Raw genomic sequence first — 22,316 nt, 5'->3', positions numbered from 1 at the left:
ATGTGTCTAGACTTTTAGAGATTTGTTTTCATTAAAGTTAGTATTGTTTAGGACACCTGTGGTTCTTATTATTGAATCAATTTTTCTTTTTAGAATTTTCTTGGGAAAATGTTTTTAAAATAAGTGAAAATGCAAGTGGTATTACTGTGCTAGTAATGAATTTTTAAAAAATTTGAAAACAGATATACTGTTTACCAGTGCTATAATTTGTTTGTTTTTTATATTAATGTAAATAAATACAACTCTAATTGTAATTAAAATATTTGAAATGTTTGTTGTTAACTGGTTTTAATTTAATATCATCATGTTACTAGAAATAAATGTGTTAGTTTTGAAATTTCTGGACTGTAAAATGTTATAATTACTTGCAAAATATATTAATGCTATTTTAATTTTGTTTTACTTTAGTTATTTTAGGACTATATGGTCAATGCTAATGAATCCAAAATACCATATTATTATATGTTATGTTTGAGTAGTTTTTACTTGTTTATTTTTACCATTCTGTATACAATAATTCCATTTAAAGATTTAAATTCAGTTATGAATTCTTAATAGAACAAAACTATAATCCTTCCATAGTACTTGAAGAAAAAAATTATCTCCAGTAATATAAAAGATATATTAAGCTTTTGTATGTATAATACTTTTATTTTTTTAATAATAAGATATTTAAATAAACAGTGGAAGTTCCAGTGAGAGCTAACTATTCTACTTTTATGACAAATTTATATTTTTTTTATGAAAATATGTTTGTTGAAGATGTCATGAATTCAGATATTTTTGCCTTAACTTATATATATGTACATGATTTAATTAGTATAAATAATCTTGAGGTAAATACTTTTATTAACACTTTATTTGGTAGAGTTAAAAGTTGAAACACTTCTATTTTTAAAGTAGAGACATGTTATTTAAATGGAGAAATTAGATTAATCATAATATTATAATTCAAATCTTTTAATAGTAACATGCCATACTCTTCTGTTATAAATGTTATAACTTCACAATTGCTCATATACTGTAAACTTTGTAACAATTCAATGTGTATTTCAATCTTGAAATATTGATTCAAAAAGTGATTAATCAAGTTAATAAAAAAAACATTAGAATTATTGAAGTATCATGTGTTAAATGCAAAAATGTATTACATAATTATAAAGAAATAAGAATTAAAACTTTGTACCTAAAATTTCCAATAAATGCTTTTAGTTTTTAATAAAGTCACTTCACCAACTGTCACTGTTTTCTTCCATGTATGAACACCATTATCACACAAATAAAAATGCTTTTATATAATGTAGGTAAAATCTAAAAGTTAGAAGTGACAGTAAACTTAATGGATGGATGTTGAGAGTTATACTAGTTTAGATAACTTGATTGGATTTGTACACTTTTATGCTTGTACAATTTGACTACTGTACTGCTAATAAACTTATTAATTTTACTCTTCACTACTGTAATGGGGGCTGGAATACCAATATCAGTGCCTTGCTTAATCCCAGTGATAGGACCTTATTTTCATTTTATATTTCTTTGGGGACCAGTAACCTTCCCACAGTTGTCTGCAGGCAGTGAATTAAATATAGATGTAAAACATTGTGGGTGTAAGCACCTACATTGTGTTCTCCTTACTTATACTTATTCATTTTTTCTGTGATTGTTTATTCTTTCATTAATATGTGAGACTAACAAATAGAGGTTGAGACTGGTAGACAAGGTATTCCTACTATAATGTGGGTTTTACTTCTGCAGTAACCTCTGAAATCCATGATTATAATCTGTGCCCTGGTGATTTTTTTAAATTTATGTAGCATTTTTGTTTTGTTTGTAAAGACCTTTTTTTATAATTAAAGTAACCATATTGTGTGTGTGTGAAACTTTTCTTACCTGTCACAGTACTATATTCAGTTTAGTAGTAATACCTATTTGCTAAATGCATAACTTATTATTAATATTAATAATTACAGCAGTATAGGAAATTTGATCAAAACTGAGTGGAAGCATCACATATGTTTTACAAATGTAAGATTATGGTGAAGTGTTAGTCTTGCTATTGGCCAATAATGCCATGTGATAAAAATATGGTAAGTGAGCAGTGACAAAACCTCCAAAATAGCCCCTAGTTTATTAATATTTGACTTGCATATTTGTAACATTTGATAGATTGAGGAAAATTCAAAAACGTTTTCACTGTTGACTAACATTTGAACTGTTAACACACCCTTTGTAAACATATAAAATGATACTAAAATATCTTAATGTGAGAGGAAGTATTTTTGATTACTTATAAATTTCCTTACATAAAACATGACACTAAAGTTATATAGAATGTTTATAAGCCAAAACTAGATACTATAAAGTTTGTTCTAGGTTTCAAGAAGGCTGTTTAAGTATTTCCACTTTGAGTACTTAGAAAGAAAAGGTCAAAGAATATTGGTGACATTCACCTGGCCAAAAAAAAAAAAGGAGTAATTAATGTATTAGATAAAAGATGGCTACCTTATTCTAAAAAGTCTCTTTTGAAATCCATAATGGATTAATTTAAGAGGAATGTGGATAAAAAAAGTCTGCAGTTTTAAATGATTTTTATCATAAATATTACATCTGTTGGCTGAATTGCTTTGCTAGGTTTTGACATTTAATGCTGTAGCATTTAATGAAAATAATTACTGGTCTCAGTTGTATATCTTCAATTAGCAGTCACAACTGAGAAGTTTTTCCTTCACTCAATTTATAGACATATATTTAGGAGAAAAGTATACACTTAAATTTATTCATTTTTAATGTCCAGTAATTATTTAATATGTAAAAGTGAATTATATGTTATAGCCTTAAAATTACAGAATGTTACGGTGGTAAGCTAAAGTGTAAGTTAAGGAATGCATGTTAAAATAATACATGTAGCATTTCTCTTTGATGCAGTGTGTTTTAGGACATCACCCTTTTATTGTAAAGTGCAAACATCACTGGCAAAACAAAAAGAAATTATTTATTGGTAAGTAATTTTCTTTAGTGTTTTTTTATGTGTGATTGATTGTGGCCCATAAAATATCAGTTACTTTAAATGTTAGAAATTAATTTACATCATTATTTAGATTTTATATAATTCTTTGAAACCAAACATTGTTAGCAATTTATCACAGAAAAAAAGCCTATGTAACTTTGTCAGAAAAGCACTTTTTTAGAATAATGAATTTAAAGCTGGATAAACATTTGTATCTAATTTATATCTTGTTGGACAAATCTTTAAGAAATAGATAAAAAAAATAAATTGAAAAACATTTGCATTTCTGCTGTGTCAGTCTGCCTGTTTAGAGTTTTGTATCTTTGTGAATATGTAGTGAAAACAACTAAATCTAAAGCATGAGGTTTCAGAAAAAAGCCATAATTATGATAATTCAGGGTGCAAGAACATCCATCCATTCATCGTTATAAGTGAATACATCTTCAGCTACGGTAACTTGTGTTTTTAAAGAAACTAATTGATGGATAACAACCCATTCAGGAGATTGAAATGAGTTTCATTCAAACAGATGGAGATTGTAATGAGTTTCATCAAATTTATGAAGATTGTAACAAATTTCCTCCATCTACATGAATCTATAGGAAGTCTCTCCACCAATCAGAAACAGGGATAAATCAACCAGTCATAACCCTTTCATAATACTTTCCACAATCCACCAGAATAATATAAAGATTGACAGAACTGTACACACCCTGATCTGATGAAAGACCAAAATTACAAACTTGCTGAACAATATTACAACAAAGCAAGCACTCTCAAAAGTATGACTAGAACCTTCCAGACACAAGCAGCCATTATTTCTACATGGCAGAATAATGTATCACCTCATAATTACATAAAATTGCAAGCCAACATACAGAAGTACAGTGCTTATAAATATATGTTAATTATGTCTTTTTTCTGTTTAGCCTCATATCTTGGTTATGAGTCAGGTAGATTATTTAGTTCTTGTTCCTTGGAAACAGGTTTTCTTTGTGTACTTCAATTTCCTCTGCATCAAATATTTTAAGGGCATTGGATAATTTTATCCAAGCCCCTCTGAAAAGAGCTGTCAGTGTTACAAGTATAACAGACTTGCTTCAACTATAATATCACTCTAACGTTGCAAAATTTTATTTTCTTTGAATCAATCAATCATTTTAAAAACTATTCAAAAGAGCCTTCTTCATTCAGTCTGTATCTCTGTTCCACTCTTCATTGACTGTCATCACCAACACGTGGATAAGTAACAATATGTACTTCTACCATGGCTGTTGTTCAACTGTCTCTTTGCAATGCTCTCAGTGGCTTCAGACCAGCATTTTTCTACATCTTATCACATATCAAAGCAAAACACTCCTCACATTTAGATAAAATGCAATTGGCTTAAACTTTTCACCATATGGGATGAAGAAAATTTCTGACTGTCTCAGGATGTTTTTTTGGACCCAAATTTTCTTTGAGACTTGAAAGATGAAAGATTTTAAACCTATATTACTGTCATGGAATGGTTTGGGTAGACTGGCCTGAAAACAAAAGGTGAAAGACTTTTAAAATGTCATACTTTATACTTATGTTTCTGTAAGAGGCAGTTACAACACAACTTAGTTTCATCATGTATTTTTATTAGTTGATTAGTTTCATAATACTAATCAGTTTAATCATAATTGTGGTTAATCAGTTATCAGTTCTACAAATTATGTCTGGATTGTTTTATTTGGTATTATACTTTATTTTTTTTATACCACAAGTACTTGATCATTTTTGAAAAGTACTGTAAATATTTTGTTGTTATGAAATAAAATTTCATGCATTTTATCATATTTTATTCAGTGACAGAGTATATACCTCATGGAGAACTGCTGAAAGTTTGGAAAACATATGGAAAGTTTAATGAAGAGCTAGTCCAGTTCTATGTAGCTGAGTTAGCTCTTACTATAGGTAAGATAGACACATTTAACCCTTTTACACATGCATCTTTACAAAATTTGGTAAACTTTTAGTAAAGATTACAAGTATTTTGTATACAAAAAAATAGATTTTATAATGAAATAATTTTACTAAAGATTTGTTTGTGAAGTATTTAGTGTCTGTTTTGTTACTAGTCTGAGTGTAGAGTGATTTATCCCAAAAATCTCAAATGTTATTGGAATAATCTCTAAATACATTTCAAACGTTTGTTTTCAGTAAAACTTTGTTATTTTCCATATCCTAAATATGTGGGGTATGTCAGTTAACCAACCTCATAAGAATCATGATAAAAATTAGGAAATAAATGTAAATTATGCTTTTACCATGCAAGAATGATTTCATATTGTAATACGAAAATACAGATGTTTAGTCTATGTAGCTCAGGTCTCATAAATGCTAAAAATATGAACATATATATATATATATTTTTTTTATTATATTAACCTTCCAGTTGTGCCTACCTAACATTACATAGCTTGCATTGATGTAGTGCATGTTCACTCAGGTCACATATCCATTAATATAAAACTGATTTTGTCTTCCCTGTCTTGGTTGTGTTTTGGTGGACTAATATTTTGTGATATACAGTAACATTTCAATTATTTCCCATTATATATATGTGTATATAGATTATTACTAATAAAAATAAATTATGAAACTTATTTTTTCTTAAAATATAGAACAATAAATTAAGTAAAACAAACAGTTATCTCTTCTAGCTATTGTACTTGGTTGTTGCTGGACATAGGTTGCTAAGTCTTTTAAAATTTCACACATGGAGGATATCAGACCAATTTTTTTTGCTTTATAAATACAGTTTAATAACCAAAAAATCTTAAATAATTACACTGATAACACAGAATTCCACTACAGTTTATTAAGCTTAGTAACTAAGGTTTTTTATATTTTATAAAATATAAAACTTCAAGCAGACTAAAGACACAACCTACCTCTTTGAAAACTTGGACAGAAAGAATGTGGTAGCCTTTTCAAAGATTTAAATGGCTGAGAAGACCACTCTGGGGACATTCTAAGCTGTTGATTGGTTATTCATTTATCATATACTGTAGTAAGAGTATATAAGGGACCATTTCAAAAAATGGAAAGAATTGAATGTGGGCCCCCTAAGTCTGATTTAGAACATAAACCATATCTCAGCAAAATAAAAAGATATGAGGTTCTTATTTTATGTTCTAGCTTTTCAATATTAGTAATTTGAATTCCTAATTTGTACAAAATTATAGACTTAGTGTCACATACCTAATTTTAGACAAAGCTGCATTCGACATACCATGTAACTCACTAAAAATCTATATTTAAATGTGTTCTTTTAATATTTACTTTCAAATTAAGAAATTATCATATGTAACATTCAAGTTTGAATTATGACCTACAATTTGATTCCAGACTTATCAACATAAATTCATAAAATATTAGTCCAACAAATTTGTGAATGAAAGTCAACAAATGTGATGACATGGCCTTTGAACCCTGATCTGTTGTGAAAGGGTTAACTGACAGTCATATTGTTGTATCAGGACAGAAATAACCTATTATTATCTGACACCTTAATTTGGTTGCTGTAGACTCCAACTGCATAGATTTCATAAAATTTAACATAGAACTATTATAATAATTAATATCCAATCAAGTAGAAAACATTAATATATAATGTTTGTTTTTATGCTACTTGGGAAGTATATGGTGAGGATAGTTAGATTCTTTCAATGTAATAATGAATAGTACTGTTGCAAATTTTCAATATGGACCATGAAATTCCAAAGTAAATCTCCTGAGAATTTCTACTTCCAATCTTCTGACATGCATATTTTCTACACTTATACTGCTGTTAATGGTTGAAGTCAAAAACCTTTTGAAAATAAAGCAGTAAGGCCACTTGGTATTGAATTTTTCCTGGCTTTGAAAACACAGTTGAATAAAGTTTATCAACTTGTTTGTCAAACAGTAAGTAAAGCAAGTATTGTCTAAAGTACTAAATAAAAGTAAGAGAAAATATTTTCTATATGGCTGTATACAAAGTCTAGTCCAATAAACTCATTAGGTATTTTGGTAAAAGAGTACAAGAGCTTAAGAACATCCTGTTTAATCACACTTATATAGTAACCAATGAGAGCTTTGTTTCCAGCAATATAAATACAGCTTGTTTTGGTTTAGCTTATATTTCTAACTTTGCCTTCTTGTTAATCACTTTACAAAAAAGGGATATTAATATAGTTTATGCAGACAAGGTAATTTGTCACAGTATATGGTTTTTAGAAGTAATGAAGAAACATAAAAAATTCTTAGGAACAGTGAATACCATTAAGGAAATTAAGTTTCATCAATAACACTGACAGATAACAACATGATTGTTTTAATCAATTATAGTCAATTTTAACCAGTATCATAAACAATATGAAACAACTTATAACCTACAATTTGATTTCAAACTTATTGACATAAGTTTATAAAATGGTGTTTAATAAAATTTTGAATTCTGGTCAACAAATATGATAACATGGCCTTTGAACTCTGACCTGATGCAAAAGGGTTAAAGTCTGTTTTTAAGTTTTAATTTCATTTATACACACACATTGTTAAGATAAAAACTCAAGAACTTAGTTGTGAAAATGATTTATGTTGGCAAAAACTGTTATAACTTAGTAGAGGTAGAACTGTTAAATAGCAAAGAAATAAAAAAATAGTTTTTCACTGCCTTTGAAATTAAGTAAATTTAAGTTATGTTTACAAGGTCCATCTTTATTAATGATTATACATTCCTTTTACCAGATTTCCTTCATAATGCTGGAGTTATATACAGAGATTTAAAGGTAGGTGAACATTTGTACATTAGTTGTAAGTACATTGTAAAATAAATAAAAGTCCATATTAATTAGGTTCTTTCATCAGAAGATATGCCATTAAAGGGGGAAGTTTTTTTTTGTATTTTCCAAGGTTGTGGTATGTATGTATTATTGGGTGTTCAACTAGGATGGTTTCTTATTAGTCTAGATTATATGTATATATATATTACTGTATGCACAAATGGAAAGGTTTCTTGTTTTTCTAGGTTATATATGCATATATAATCGTATGCTTAAGTGAAATGGTTTCTTATTTCTGTATGTATGTATGTATTTCTGTAGGCTCAACTGGAATGGGTGGTTTTGTATTTGTCTAGGTTATGGTGTGTATGTTTATATTGTGTATAATATCTATGTTTATTAACTGTATACGTAATTTGTTTCTAATGAAGTTTAAAGAGAAAAAACAAGAGTTTATAATACTGTGACATCCACACTATATTTTTAGATATGTTTATATATTTGTTTATATTAACCAAACACTGAAACAAAAATAAAACAAAAAAATGCTGCACTAATTGAAAGAATCCCAGGGTACAAACTGTAAAGTGGAATATAAAATGTGCCCTAGATTTTGGAGGTGACTACAAAAGTAGGACTCACATTGCAGTGGGGATACACAGTCTGTCAGTCTTAATCCCCATTTGCCAGTCTCACAAAAAATATAAAGTAAATTAGCAAAGCATTTTTTATTTTATTTTTGTTTTGGCTTGTTTTTGGTTATGACAAACTAATATAATTAGTCAGAAGTTTGAATTTGCTGTTTTTGATGCAGTTCTTTCTTTTGATTTTTGGTTGTAATTCACTTAACTCTATCAGTATTAATATTTTTTGAAAATATATTTCTTTATGTATTTATTATAAAATTTTATATTGAGCTATAATCATCTGTATTACTTAAGCTCTGTACTCTAAACCCAATCTTATAGAGCAGATAATGTATAAAGTGATTTTGCTTGTGAACTTTACAGTCATATCCATTATTTTTATATGTATAAACATATACATGGATATATATATGTAAACAGAAATTATGGATATAAACTGAATTATTAAATGTTTTAATAATTTTGTTTAAAAATTTATTTTCCACTCCATGTTTAAAAAGATTAAGAGTTAAATGTAGAAGCAAATATATATATATATGTTTGTAAATAAATAAGAACTTGTATACAGGTAATGTTTGTTTTTGTTTTTTTAAGATGGAAAACATACTTCTAGATGAAAAAGGTAAGCATCTAATAAATTATGCTTGATTGTTGAGTAGTGATTTTCATACATGAAAGTTTCCAATAATAATTTTGAGTGAAACATATCTATTGACCAGGAAAACGTACAACTCCAGATGTGTTATGAAACATTTTGTACAACTCTTAGAATTAAATTTTAATTTGACTTTGTTGGGAAAAAAAAACGTTTCAGGAACCACTTACAAGCAGATAAATTTCACATAGCAGATGAACCAAACTGGTAATCACAGGAGACTAGTGAAATGTTTTCAATATTAATACTTAGACCTTTTATATACATGCTCAATTAATATTTTAAAATATTGTCTGTACATAAAAAATCAGATCGCAGCTTAGACCAAAAAGTATAAGAACACTGTTTGCAATAAAACACAAAACATGTTTACTTCACATTAAATTTAAATCATACTTTGAAATTATGCCTAGGAAAGGCCATTTTGATGGATTTTAGTCTGCAGACAAAAACTCTTACCTATCTGTTTCCAGATATGTGCTGTGTTATTTACATTTATCAAGCTCTTACTGTCTCATATACCTTGGATATGAGCTTCTTAATGTTAAGTGAAATATTTGATTTTGAAGAAATATTCTTAAGTAACTGTTTTATATGTTGTAAAAATGTGTGGTTCAGTTAATTTTTTATGAGAAGTAACACGAGTTAATATTTCACAGTCTTTTTTATAATAATTTGCTGTATGTGTTTTAGAATATAACTTTTACACAAGTGGTATTGTGCATGACTAGCAGAATACAGAGTATGTGGGCACAGGGACATTTATTTACTAAAGTCCATCATTATAAACAAAAATTTATAAATTTGAAGGATAATGATATGTTTCATATAGTGTGGGTCAGGTGCAGCATAGACAGTAACATGCTAGACAGTGGACCTAAAGGTCCATGATGTGCATGTCATTGTGCTCTTCACTTTGAAACCATGAGCATTAGAGTAATAGCAAAATCCCATTATTCAGTTAGAGTGGTGCAAGAGTTGGCAGTGGGTATGTCTCTCTGCCTTCCTTCTGTGAATTCAAAAAGCCATTGTGTAACTTTGTGTAAATTTCAAAAAACAAACTAAGTCTTAAAGAATGAAACATATATCGGTAATAACCCACTTACTAAACTGTAATCTCAGTCCATTATCTTAATAAGGTCAAGTTTCTAGCTGTCATGTTCTAGTAGCAGTGTCTTGTTTCACTTTGTACAGTTTTTAACATAATGCTGCACAGTTGTTTTGTTTTATAACCTGCAGTCAAAAATAATTAAATTTTTCTGAAACTTTTGGGCTTGTACATGACAAGTAAGACACAAAAACCAAAGACACAATCATATTTCATGTTTGTTTAATAATTTAGTTTTGTTTTATGATAAAAACAAAGTTGTAAAAACACTTCTTTCAACTTAAAGCTACCTGTGTTTAATGTTAATGCACATTTCACTGAAATCTTTGATTTTTATGGTTTTATTGTTACAGTCCATTCTAGCACTTGTTGCCTATTGAAGGGAAAATGTGATGTAGGACTTAAGAGGTATTTTAAAACTTGAAAGTTACTAGCTGAATGAAAATTGATAATTAATGTTTTTAATATTGTATTTTAATAAGTTAATTATTTGTTAAGTTTTGCTGTAAAGTTATGATGGATTTGTTAATTAATTAGTGATGTATTTGGTAATTTTCTTGTTACTTAATTACTGTAAATTCCAAAAAGTAGCTCTAACTGAGTAGCACTAAAATGTATCTGTTAGTAAAATATTAACTACAAAGTGGATCTGAATATGGGCATGAAATTTGAAATTCAATGTTGTGTGATGAACAACTTGCATTTCCCAAAAAACCACATAGGTAAAGCAATATAAGCTTCAGCTTGTCCAGAAACTGGCAAAATTAAATGTATTATGGGCTGTAGGTCTGATTTAAGCTTGATCTTGAAACTATGTTCCTCTAAAAACAAAATACAGATTGATAACTGCTTGGAGTGACACCCAATATTTCATATTTTTTCTGAAAATCTTCAAGAATATAATATAAAGAAGTACTGTTCAGTAATGTAGAGACAGAATAATGGTAAACTATACCTTTGCTAGCTCAACTGCATGTGAATAGTAGTCATAAACAGATCAGTTGAAAGTTTTTACGTAGACTAACATTTTTCTATAAATTTCTGCCTCAGGCCATGTTCAGCTGATTGATTTTGGATTAGCTAAGTGGTTAGCTTATGGTGAACGAGCCAACACCATCTGTGGCACCATTCAGTATATGGGTAGGTATCAATACTATTATCTCTTTTTATTCATAAACAAGTTTACCTGTTTGGAATCATCAAATAATGATGTATAAGTTTTCTTGAATCAACCCCATCAGTTTTAGTCAGGTCTGTTACAACTGTTCTTCAGAGTAGAATGATGTAGTAAACATACAGGTATCTATGGTGAATTACCTGTTGTTTGTGTGTGAACCAAAATATTTACTTTATTGTACAAAGATATTAGATATATAAGCTATTCATGAATCATTGTATCTTGTTACTTTGGAGTTTATTAGATATATAAGCTATTCATGAATCATTGTATCTTGTTACTTTGGAGTTATAGTTAATTTTTCTCAAAAAGTATCATAAGTATAACAGAAGTACATTTATTTGGTCAAGTAATTGTTTTGGTGCAGACTTGTGTCATCACCATACATTTGTCCATGCAGGTATTTATAATAGTAAGACAGGGATCACCAAACTTTTTTTCACAGGGGGCCAGATTACTTGGGGAATGAGAAGTGCGGGCTGCATGATTATTATGTTCAATACTCATAAGCTAAAACGAAAGCTCTTTGTAAAAGACTTAACACTAAGTTCAGGATGCCACATTAGCCATGTGGGAGTAGCATGCAATACACACATATAATAAAAAACAAACAGAAATACAACCAACATTTTTATTTACCAAAAGGTTATCAAAGAAGGTGACATTAGCAAAAACAATTGTCACATCACGCATAGTGAGTACATATCTGTATTTCACTAAGCCGCAAAAAAGTTAGTAAGACTTATAAAATTGGCATTTGGCTTTCAAAATATCTTCAATGTTTGTTTTGAATTGCTGCATCCAGTCATTAGAATTGCTTTCAAACCTATCAGTCAACCTCGCTCAATGTATCAACTTCACATACTTCATTTTTAAAAATGCTTGTTCACAGACATAAGCTGTTCGAACACTGATGCCATACCAGATGCAAACTGCTTCAGCTTTGGAAAATCATCTTCAGGTATGCAGCTGTAAAATTCAATAAGTTGAATGTTTTGCTTTCAACAAGTAATTTCCTTGCAAATCGATGACCTCTAGTTGAAGTTCCACTGGCACGTCATCAATGACACAATCAAAAGGATTCTGAAAGAGGAGAATGTCACTTTCGATTCTGTTGAGATCCGAAAATCTCTCTAAAAATGTTTATTTAAATCGCCAATAATCTTTTTCTGAAATTCCAGGTTGACATCTTCTGTGATTCCAGCATGAAACTCATTGAAACACTGAAAATGAGAGAGGTTTCCTCCTTCCAAATGTGCTTCAAACAATCACAGCTTTCTCCAAAATTCTTTAATGATTCCATAGAGATCACAGACAAGGTTATTCTTCACCTGAAGTTTCAAGTTCAATTCATTCATGTGGGATGTGATGTCAACCAGAAATGACAACTTTGACAACCTGGTTGGGTCTGAAAGAGGTGGATTGGCTCTATATTTCTCGATAAGAAATATATCTCTTTCTATTCTCAGCTTATAAAAATGAGACAAGACTTTACTGCACCTCACCACTGTGTGATAAGACAAGTCACAGAAATCCGAATCAATTTCTTCAAGAAACGCCTTGAACTGGCGATGATTAAGTGCATGACCCCGATTGAAGTTCACTGCAGAACTGACTAGTTTTAATATGCAAGAAATATCTAAGTCTTTTCCACAGAGTGCTTGCTGATGTATGATGCAGTGTATGAACAGAGTGCTTGAGAGTTGAAGATCTTCCAACTGTTTCCTGATCAGCCCCACCAGACCCTTCTTTACTCCAGTCATGTTTTTTCCTCTGTCAACTGTTACACCTCTAAGCTGATTCCACTGAAGGTTATAGTCTTGCAAAGTTTTATGCACTTCTATGAAAATGTCTTCTCCAGTTGTTCTTCCATGCATGCTGCAAACTGATGCCAACTCTTCTGTGATCTGAAAGTCCAAATTAACTCCACGAATGAACATGAGAAGTTGTGACGAACTTGAGAGATCAGTAGACTCATCCAGTGCCAGAGAATACCATAGGAAGTTTTTATCTTTTTGGTGTATCTGTAATGCGATGTTCTCTCCAAGTTCTTCTGCTCTCCGTACAAATGAAGTTGCTGAAAGGCTGATACTTTCAAAGAAATTGACTTTTTCAGAACACAGCTCATTTGCTGCTTCTATCATACACTCTTTGATGAAGTTGCCGTCGGTAAAAGGTTTTCCTCGCTCTGCCATCCTTTGCACTATTTTGTAACTTGTACAAGTGACAGATTCATTTTCAGCAAACTTTCTCGTGAAGAGATTCTTTTGAGATTCAAAAACACATTTCATGGATTCAAATTTCTCAGAACGGAACTTTCCTGAAAATTTCAAATATGTTGATAGATGTTTTGTTTCATAGTGACATTGAAGATTCTACTTTTTCAAAACAGCAACACTTTCGGTGCATATCACTCAAGTAGCTTTCTGGTTTTTTGTTTCCACAAAGAAGTTTTCTCCCCATTCTTCATTGAAAGCATGACGTTCATAGTCCACTTTTCTTCTTTTAAAAGAAGCCATAATGATGGTGAAAAAAAACAGGATCTGAAAATGAAAAACACAGAATGCTGTGAGAAAAGTATTGTACTGGTCCAAGAATGCACAAACAAAATATATTGAAACGTATGTTTGCCGTGACATTTACCTAAGAACGAGTTACGAAAAGCTCATAACCCGACTACCAAAGAAATGAGCTTGCTGAAGCGATAACCCTAGGCCGCTGAACTTGCAAGATGAGTTGATAGGATGAGGGTTAAGTCTGTACTTGTTTTCGAAATCCTAATGCTTTCATAGATACGTGCCTCGACATGAGTAAATGGGCAGCAAGGACGAAAGAAAAATTTTCCTATTGGTTAAAAATGCGCGTGACAGCCTTGTTTCTTTTTATCATAATGTTTTGTGTTTGTCAGCTCAAAGCGACTATCTGTGTGGTTTATTTTGTTATGACAATCGGACATTTGATGAAATGTCACTTTTTATTTCTAAGCAGCTAGCTGCTGGCGGGCCGGACAAAATGACCTCGAGGGCCGTATATGGCCCTCAGGCCGTAGTTTGGTGATCCCTGTAGTATGGTTGTGTTGATTGGATATTAATTATTTCATGATCAGTAGTCTAAATGATCACCTAAACTTATTAATAAGTTACTTTTTGTTATTATTACTAAATACTAATTGCTACATAGCTTTTATCTCACATTTTGGCTACTTACCTGTCACTATCTTCCATGAAGCCCTGAAAATGATTTTCTTTGGTGGCAGTGGTAAGAATTTGAAACTGTTTCTTTACAATAGAGAGACTGTTGATGACTTGTTTGGTAACCTAAATCTTGTTGACAGTATAGGCTACTAACTATGACAGTGATGTATGCATGCAGACTTGGCAAATTATCTTTTTTTGCACTGCTCTACCTCTGATATGAAGAAAAACTAGTTTGTGTGTTAAGTTATTGAGCATATGTAAAGCTTTTTCATCCCCTTCATAAACAGCAATGTCACTATTGATATTATCAGAAAATACATGTATAACTTAAGATACCATCTTAGAAATAAACCCTAGATGTATTTAATTAAGAGCAATATTTAAACCTTCTGTTACAGCACCTGAAATTCTAAAGATGGAATCGTATACTAAAGCAGTAGATTGGTGGTCACTTGGTATTATTATGTATGCTTTGCTAACAGGACAGGTAAGAGTTTTTACTTTTTACACACAAATCTATCAGAAACTGTTATTAGTTTATACAGACTGTCATTGTAAGTGACAATGTGATTGCAGTAAATGTGGTAAAAGATTATTGGTAATGTTATTTAGAAATGAAATAGAAACCCTATAACCCAATCTTGCAACAAAATTTGTGTTAATAGGTAAAGTGCATTATGAAACATAATTTATGTTGACATAGCATCTCATGCACTGTAATTTATAATATGTATAACATCATGTTTTGTAATTCGTGTTTAGAGATACATAAAACATGAAGCAATAATTTCAAATTACTGAAAAACAATATTTATTTTTAGTGCATATGCACCAGTTGTTAAGCACATTTGTCTCATTGAAAAGCTATTTATGATTACATAAATAGTTTTGATTCAATTCTCACCTAAAAACATACCCATAACACTTCTTTCTTATAATTTATTCTAACAGATAAAGCATACCTCATAATTCATAGTAATAAATAAAGAACTTGTATATGTGAGGTTTGTAAATGCATACAGGGCTTTGTGTAACATTTGTAAACAAATACAGGAATATTTACTCTGTAATATATGTAAACAGATACACAAAGACCAGCAATTAGCATTTAATTGTAAAACTGTTTAGAAAATATATTTACAAGTTATACGTGTTTCCCTGTAAAGAAACATCTTACTATAACGTATGTAGCATGTATGTGACTAAAATAATGTATACAATGTGGTGCCATCCATTGAATGCCACCACAAACCAAACTTCATTAAAAAAGTTTGCAGTTAGGCTATTCTAGATTTATTCAATTAAAAACAATAGCTACAGTGTGTGTAACAACCATTTATTTATCACAGAAAACAATTAAAAAAAAAAGTACTCTTCTCACAACCAGAACATGAATTTCATTATGACTATACATAAGGGTTTGATTATATCTTTATTAATATAACTTGTAAATATACTCCAAAAATGGAGTTCTTAAAAAAAACTTTTCCCATGCAGTAGTTACCAGGAGAAATCCTTTCACTTTTCCTCAGATTTTTTTCAATCAAGTGTGAAAACTATGATTAGTTATTACTAGTACAAACAGTTCTCCCTGGGGTGGCATCTCTGATGGTCATCATAATAGAAATACATCTCTAATTTTTTGAGTGCAGATGGGTCAAACACAACTTGTTTTTACGAAGTTACATTCAGATTTAACTACAAAGTTTTATTATCAATATATGTCAATAAACTTTGCATCAAAACATAGTTTATAATTCAAATTTTAATATTGTAAAATATTAAACTTTTGTTTCACTGTATCATGTGACAGTTTTTCAGTCTGAACTGCCAGCTTTAGACTATCTTCTACCTCAGTATGACCTTCTAGCTTTCCATGGAACTTTACACTTATATTTCTAAGTATTCTTGAGCTAAACTGTCAGTTTGTAGTGGCAAAGCTGTATGGAGATATAAGCAATAAGCTGAAATTATATTTGCATAATTTGAGTGTGCATGCTGGTAGTTTGACCATTTATTTAAACAAGGTTGTCCAGTGTAATACAAGAGGTAGCACTGTATTCTGAGAGGGTGTAAGTGTAACTATAATAAGATAAAACTAATTGAAAATTCCTTTAACTTTGGCTGCAAAAATGAAATGTGTAATTGTATGTTTCGGTGTGCAGAAATTCTAGAAAGAAGAAAGGGTAAAGTAGATTTATTTCATATTTATAAAGTTATCTGGTGATTACAAGGTGAGTCAAGTTGATCATAGTTAATACAGTTAGTGTTGGGGTAGACAAAATAAGAAATAAAACTAAAACAAAAAGTGTTAATATTCAATTAGTTGATTCTAGAAGTTATGCAAATGAAATTTGAATACTTCAAAATTAAAAATACATACTTTATTCTTAATGTGGAAATCTCCCTGCACTCAGTCTGACTCAGTGAAGGCTTCTTAAATTCAGAAAGAAATATTTGTGTATAACAACCTTGTGATGTGTACTAAAGCTTCCCATAGCATTTCTGGAAGATACACTTACTACATGTATATATATATATATATATATATATATATAGTTACATGGTGATTACAATGTTAGCTGTAATGACCCAGCTTGTGTATAGAAAGTTATTTCAACTTTTTTCTCAGAACATAGTCCAAATTTTTGCCAAAAATAAACTCTCTGCAGTCAAAGGCAGAGTTATAAAGAGATACTGATCTGTACTGGAAACACGACTGTCCTTGTAAACCTTCATAAATAGCGTGTATTGTCTTGTTAAGTTTTTAGCTTTTATGCTGTTTGAAACACACTGTAGATTAATAAACATTTTGGACTCAAAGAGTTCATCATGGTGGCTTTGTGTCCTTTTATTATTTGTAGATGTTTAGGGTCATATTTCATTGTTGTTTATTTAATAACATGTATTTTAATAGAAAAAAAATGTAACATGTTTGCTGACTCACATGATTTATGATTCAGTTTTGGAAACCAAGGTTATTTTTTCTCCTCCTCTCCTTCATAGTAAGTTTATTTCAGTTATTGAAATTCAAGGATCAAGTTATTTGTAAGACTAGAATATGATGAGAAAATAGAATGTGCAGAAAAGTATAGGTCCAAGGATGTTAGGCACAAAGTTTGTCAAGGATTTGATCGTTTTTATACCATTACTAAATCTTAAGATTACCACATTTAATTGGTTCATAGATTTTTTTTTTTTTTTTGAAATACAAGAATATTTGATATAATCCCTTACATAATAGTCAATAAAAGGTAATAGATCCAGAAATGTTTTAAGATTATTCAGCTTGTTTTTAAAGGTTCATTTTAAAATCTCTTGTTTTGTTTCTACTTAAAAAGAAGTTAAGTTGATATTTATTTATTTATTTATATTAATTAGGAAAATAAATCTTGAAAAACTGTTAATTAGTTTATTTCAATGCTTTCTTTTTCTGAAGAGTAAAAATGATGAATAAACAAGTACAAACAGCTTCATTATGTGTGTTGTTGTTGGAGAATCATATTTTAATTTTGTGATCCATTTGTGAAATCTTTAACTTTAGTATCCTGTTGAATCAGTTCATGATCACAGCAAGATGCAAAAGCTTGTAGAAAGTACCAACTATACACTTCCAGAGAGTTACAGTGATGGAGCAAGACATGTTGTCCGACAAGTAGGGTGCTTTGATTCATTTTTAATACTCTTATTATTATATGCAGACACTATAAAACCACTATTATTTTTCACAGTGTATATATTTTTATCATGCTACAATTATTATAAACAACAAAGGTGATACTTGACTATCTGTTAAGTTAGGCCTATTTTCTTAAGTTCCATTTATCATGCCTCCCTGCTAGTACAGAGGTAAATCTATGGATTTACAATGCTAAAATCAGGGGTTCGATTCCCCTCGGTGGGCTCAGCAGATAGCCCGGTGTGGCTTTGCTTTAAGAAAACACACACCATTTATCATAATTTACCTTTAACTAATAAAACTCAACAATAAGACTTCATCTGTGAGTATGGTGTGTGTTAGGCCTATTTTTTTCTTGTTTCAAGTAGTCTATATTAATAAAGTATTTTAGATAAACTAATATTTGTGCTGGAAGTTAATTTTTTTCTTAATGTTCTGTGGACATTGTGTTTAAAAATTATCTTGGTATGTAAAAAGTGTTTTGTTGCAAAAAATTAAGGCTATTCTATTTTTGGACTTGTCATTTTTGTCACTGCCTTATTTAGTTGGTTATGTTAATATTATATGTTTTTCAAAGAACATTCAGACTGTTGTTTACATGATGCAACAGAACAAATAATCAACTTTAATTGGTCATATAATCTTCTTGTTAATGTTGCTTTCAAAAACAGTATTGTTTAGAATATTTATTATGTTATTATTTTCTATTATTATATTATCATTCCAAAAATATTTTGCATTTTTAACTTGGTATATGAATTTAGGACTAACCTCAATCCTCTGAGCTGGTTGAACCGTGGATGATATTAAAATTATGACCAAAAATACTTCTAATATCAAACACATCTTAACTAATTAAAAAATTCATTCTAACTTTTATAAGTAAGAATGTAAGGACATAATTTTTAATACTGGAATAGTTTTTGAATCTAATCTATGTAGTTAGGTCACTTTGATCAGAAGTTTGTATTAATTGCCTGAACCTGACACCTTTTATGAGCTTTGTCTGTATTTCTGCTTTGTTCATAAGTATTCTTATTCACTTCACAAAATATATAATTCAATCGTAAAAAGAATAATATAGTAAATAATTTAAGCCAAGTTAGATGTTCATGTGTGTTTATTTTTCATTCATACCATGATACAAAGTAATGGTCACACAAGTTCAGTCAGTAGACTTAATAATTTCATGTGTTATCCCATATCTCTTATTTATGAAGCACAACTTATAACTCATAATTTCAACAAAATCTATCTATAACAAATTTAAAGATGTTTCTTTGTGCCTCATGTGCAAAGCTCTATGGAGGTATGTTTTACATGGTCTGGTGGTTAGGACACTTGACTAATCTGCTAGTTGTGAGTATAAATTCCACAACCAAAAGTGTTTGCCCTTTTAGCCATATGTTAGTTATGTGACAATTTATTCCACTATTTATTGGTAAAGAGTTTACAGTTGGTGGTGTTGACAAGCTGTCTTCCTTCCAGTCTATCACTTCAAAATTCAACAAACAGTCTTTTAGGTAAAATATAAGAAAGTTATACCAGCTATCAAATGATATATATATATATAGAGACACATAGATTGCAGGTAATATAATTTTATGGCTTTTTACACTATTTTCAACACATCTGAAATAAAATATTAACCAATAAGTCAAGTAGAAGTTTAAAATTAGTGGTTTGATTTGTACATTAAAAAGCATTATTTATGGAGGTGGATAGAACATGTGAATATTTCTGCACCTCCCAAGAAATTGTATTGTGAAATAAAAAATTAAAATATAGGTTTATTAATAGTTTATTTAGAAATAACTGGGAGTTAAATTCACAAAAATTAAAACTTGAAATACTTATGTCATTTATATTTTGAAAGAGAAAGTGAGGTTTAACATTTGAAAAATTTAAAATTGTTTGTGTACTAAGTACACAAAACATCACAGGATATAAAAAAGAACTACTAAATGAGAGGTTACCAAAATTCTATTGTTTTTTTATTTTTCCACAAATTTAATTAGTGTCAGCCATGAGTAATCTCTAAATTCAGCCTTATAGATTTCAAAATCTGTGTTCTTTTTGTACTAATGTTCTGCCATACTAACAGACAGATCAAAAATGGTATAATGAACAACTATCACATGCTTGCAAATAACCCAACCATCAGTTTAATTTTCATGAATCCAAAATTGTTTAGTTTAAAACATGACACAAAATTAAAAGACTTTCTGGTACACTATAACCTTAAGCAATATTAAAGATACAAAAAAGCTACTAGAAGTTGTGAACGAAAAAGATACATCACTTGTCCACATACAAAGAACATTATGAACATATGAGGATGGAATGCTAGGTTCAACATGAAGCAGGCATGTACAGTCATCACAGAATGTATAATTTATTCTAATTTTTTGTATTAAAAAAGTGTAATCAATTGTATATTTAAGAGACAGGGCACAGACTTGGTGACTGAACAAAGGAATATCTAAGCTGTATTTGACAACAAAACAAACACACTATTGGAAACATTATTCTCTGTTTTAGGACTTAGTCATGCTCTGACTAACATAAATAATACAAAACAGCTAGAAAGGTGACTAACCTATAAGCTTGAAGCCTTTTGTCCTTCTAAATGAATGTGTTAATTCATATGAGTTAAAGCTGAGCATTTAATGAAATTTAATGATTAATCATTTGGCTCATTAGTCCATTACATCAATTAATGAATTGTTCTCACATGAGACTTGGAATAACTATGAAATAGTAATAATCAGAAACACTAATTTTGAACCAGTTGAGTATTTCTGTGAGTTATGGCTTTACTTGATTGCTGAACAACCTTGCCTTAGTTGAAAATAGTAATGAGAATTTATATTGATAGTATTTCAATCACTTGGATAGTTGGAATAATTAAATACAGTAATAAATGTGAATAATAATTTTAATTAGTTGATTATTTTAATTGATATTAATTAACCAGTATAGTCATAGGCAATTGATTATGCAGAGTTAATTATCTAGCTTTAGTGTGAATCCTTTAATTTTCTAACTTGTCTTGGCATGTAGAGCACATACATTTTGTTATCAATAGGACACATGTTTGAATTTGTTGTAGAAAGATCAGCACTTGTGAATTTTAAAAACCACACAAATTTACAATAACTTGTTAGTTTTTTGTATATTTTTGAAATAATATAATTTTTATTGTTATGTTTGCTTATTTATTCCATGGTACACTGCATTGTTAATGCTCTGTAAAATTGTTAAAACAGTTGTACTATAGCTGGCTTTACACATGCATTCTAGTAGTACATGTGTTTTCTGGTCATATGTATTATTTTGTATTTCAATCAGATGAAGAGCTACTGCTCTTCATTAATTTTGGGGAAATTCATGATCTTTTTAATTTTATCCTTACGTGTGTGTGTCATGTTTACACGAGTATGAGTGAAGAAAGAGATACATACACACTCTGTACCCTAGCATAATAATGTTAGCAGTCTTGACAATAATGATACCAATTTACAATACAACACAGACTCAAAACTGAGTAGAAACAAACCAATTAGTACATGCATTGCATCGCAGATTTACTGGGATCTGGGAGAGTCAGTTATGATGTTCCACCTCTTCCTCACTTCTGTGTGTGGTGCTTAGTCATTTCACAATTTTGTGTATGAGTCTGTATAGTCTTTTCTGTATCATTTTAATTGTAGTATATGTATTACTGAAAGAAGTAGGCACTGTTTATATGGTGATAATCACACAAAAGAGGGTGTTGATGTTGTTTTAAGTATGATTTCATTACCCCCATCAGGACCATGTTCAACATTTGTCAAATTCACTAGTTTACATTTTGCTTTATTTGATATGCTAAAGTCTTGCATGTTTCAAATAGTCCTGTATAATCCAGTGTATGTTCATTTTTTAACATATATGTATTGACAATTAACCCTTTAAAACAGAGTGTACACATGGCATATTAGTTAAGTCTTAACAGTAGGCAGCTGGTTGGTATACTTATAGTGTATATATATAAGTGAGAGGTACTTT

General features: G+C 29.8%; 1 protein-coding gene across 10 annotated transcripts in view; it reads left to right on the top strand.

The window, feature by feature from the left end:
* The window catches only part of LOC143255559 (ribosomal protein S6 kinase-related protein-like), an 82,068-nt gene that overhangs the window by 22,186 nt on the left and 37,566 nt on the right, over positions 1–22,316 (top strand). For all 10 annotated transcript variants that reach the window (XR_013030717.1, XR_013030715.1, XR_013030718.1 and 7 more), the window contains exons 5-11: positions 2,926–2,998; positions 4,841–4,948; positions 7,769–7,809; positions 9,045–9,072; positions 11,264–11,353; positions 14,986–15,074; positions 18,132–18,242. Coding sequence is in view for 4 of the 10 variants with exons in the window: in XM_076511398.1 (XP_076367513.1) it covers positions 2,926–2,998; positions 4,841–4,948; positions 7,769–7,809; positions 9,045–9,072; positions 11,264–11,353; positions 14,986–15,074; positions 18,132–18,242 (540 nt within the window). In the remaining 6 variants the exon portion in view is untranslated. The remainder of the gene's footprint in view (positions 1–2,925; positions 2,999–4,840; positions 4,949–7,768; positions 7,810–9,044; positions 9,073–11,263; positions 11,354–14,985; positions 15,075–18,131; positions 18,243–22,316) is intronic.

The sequence above is a fragment of the Tachypleus tridentatus genome, chromosome 7 (genome assembly GCF_004210375.1).
Source record: "Tachypleus tridentatus isolate NWPU-2018 chromosome 7, ASM421037v1, whole genome shotgun sequence".
Classification (NCBI taxonomy): Eukaryota; Metazoa; Arthropoda; class Merostomata; order Xiphosura; family Limulidae; genus Tachypleus; species Tachypleus tridentatus.
This window is presented reverse-complemented; position numbering and strand designations above follow the sequence as displayed.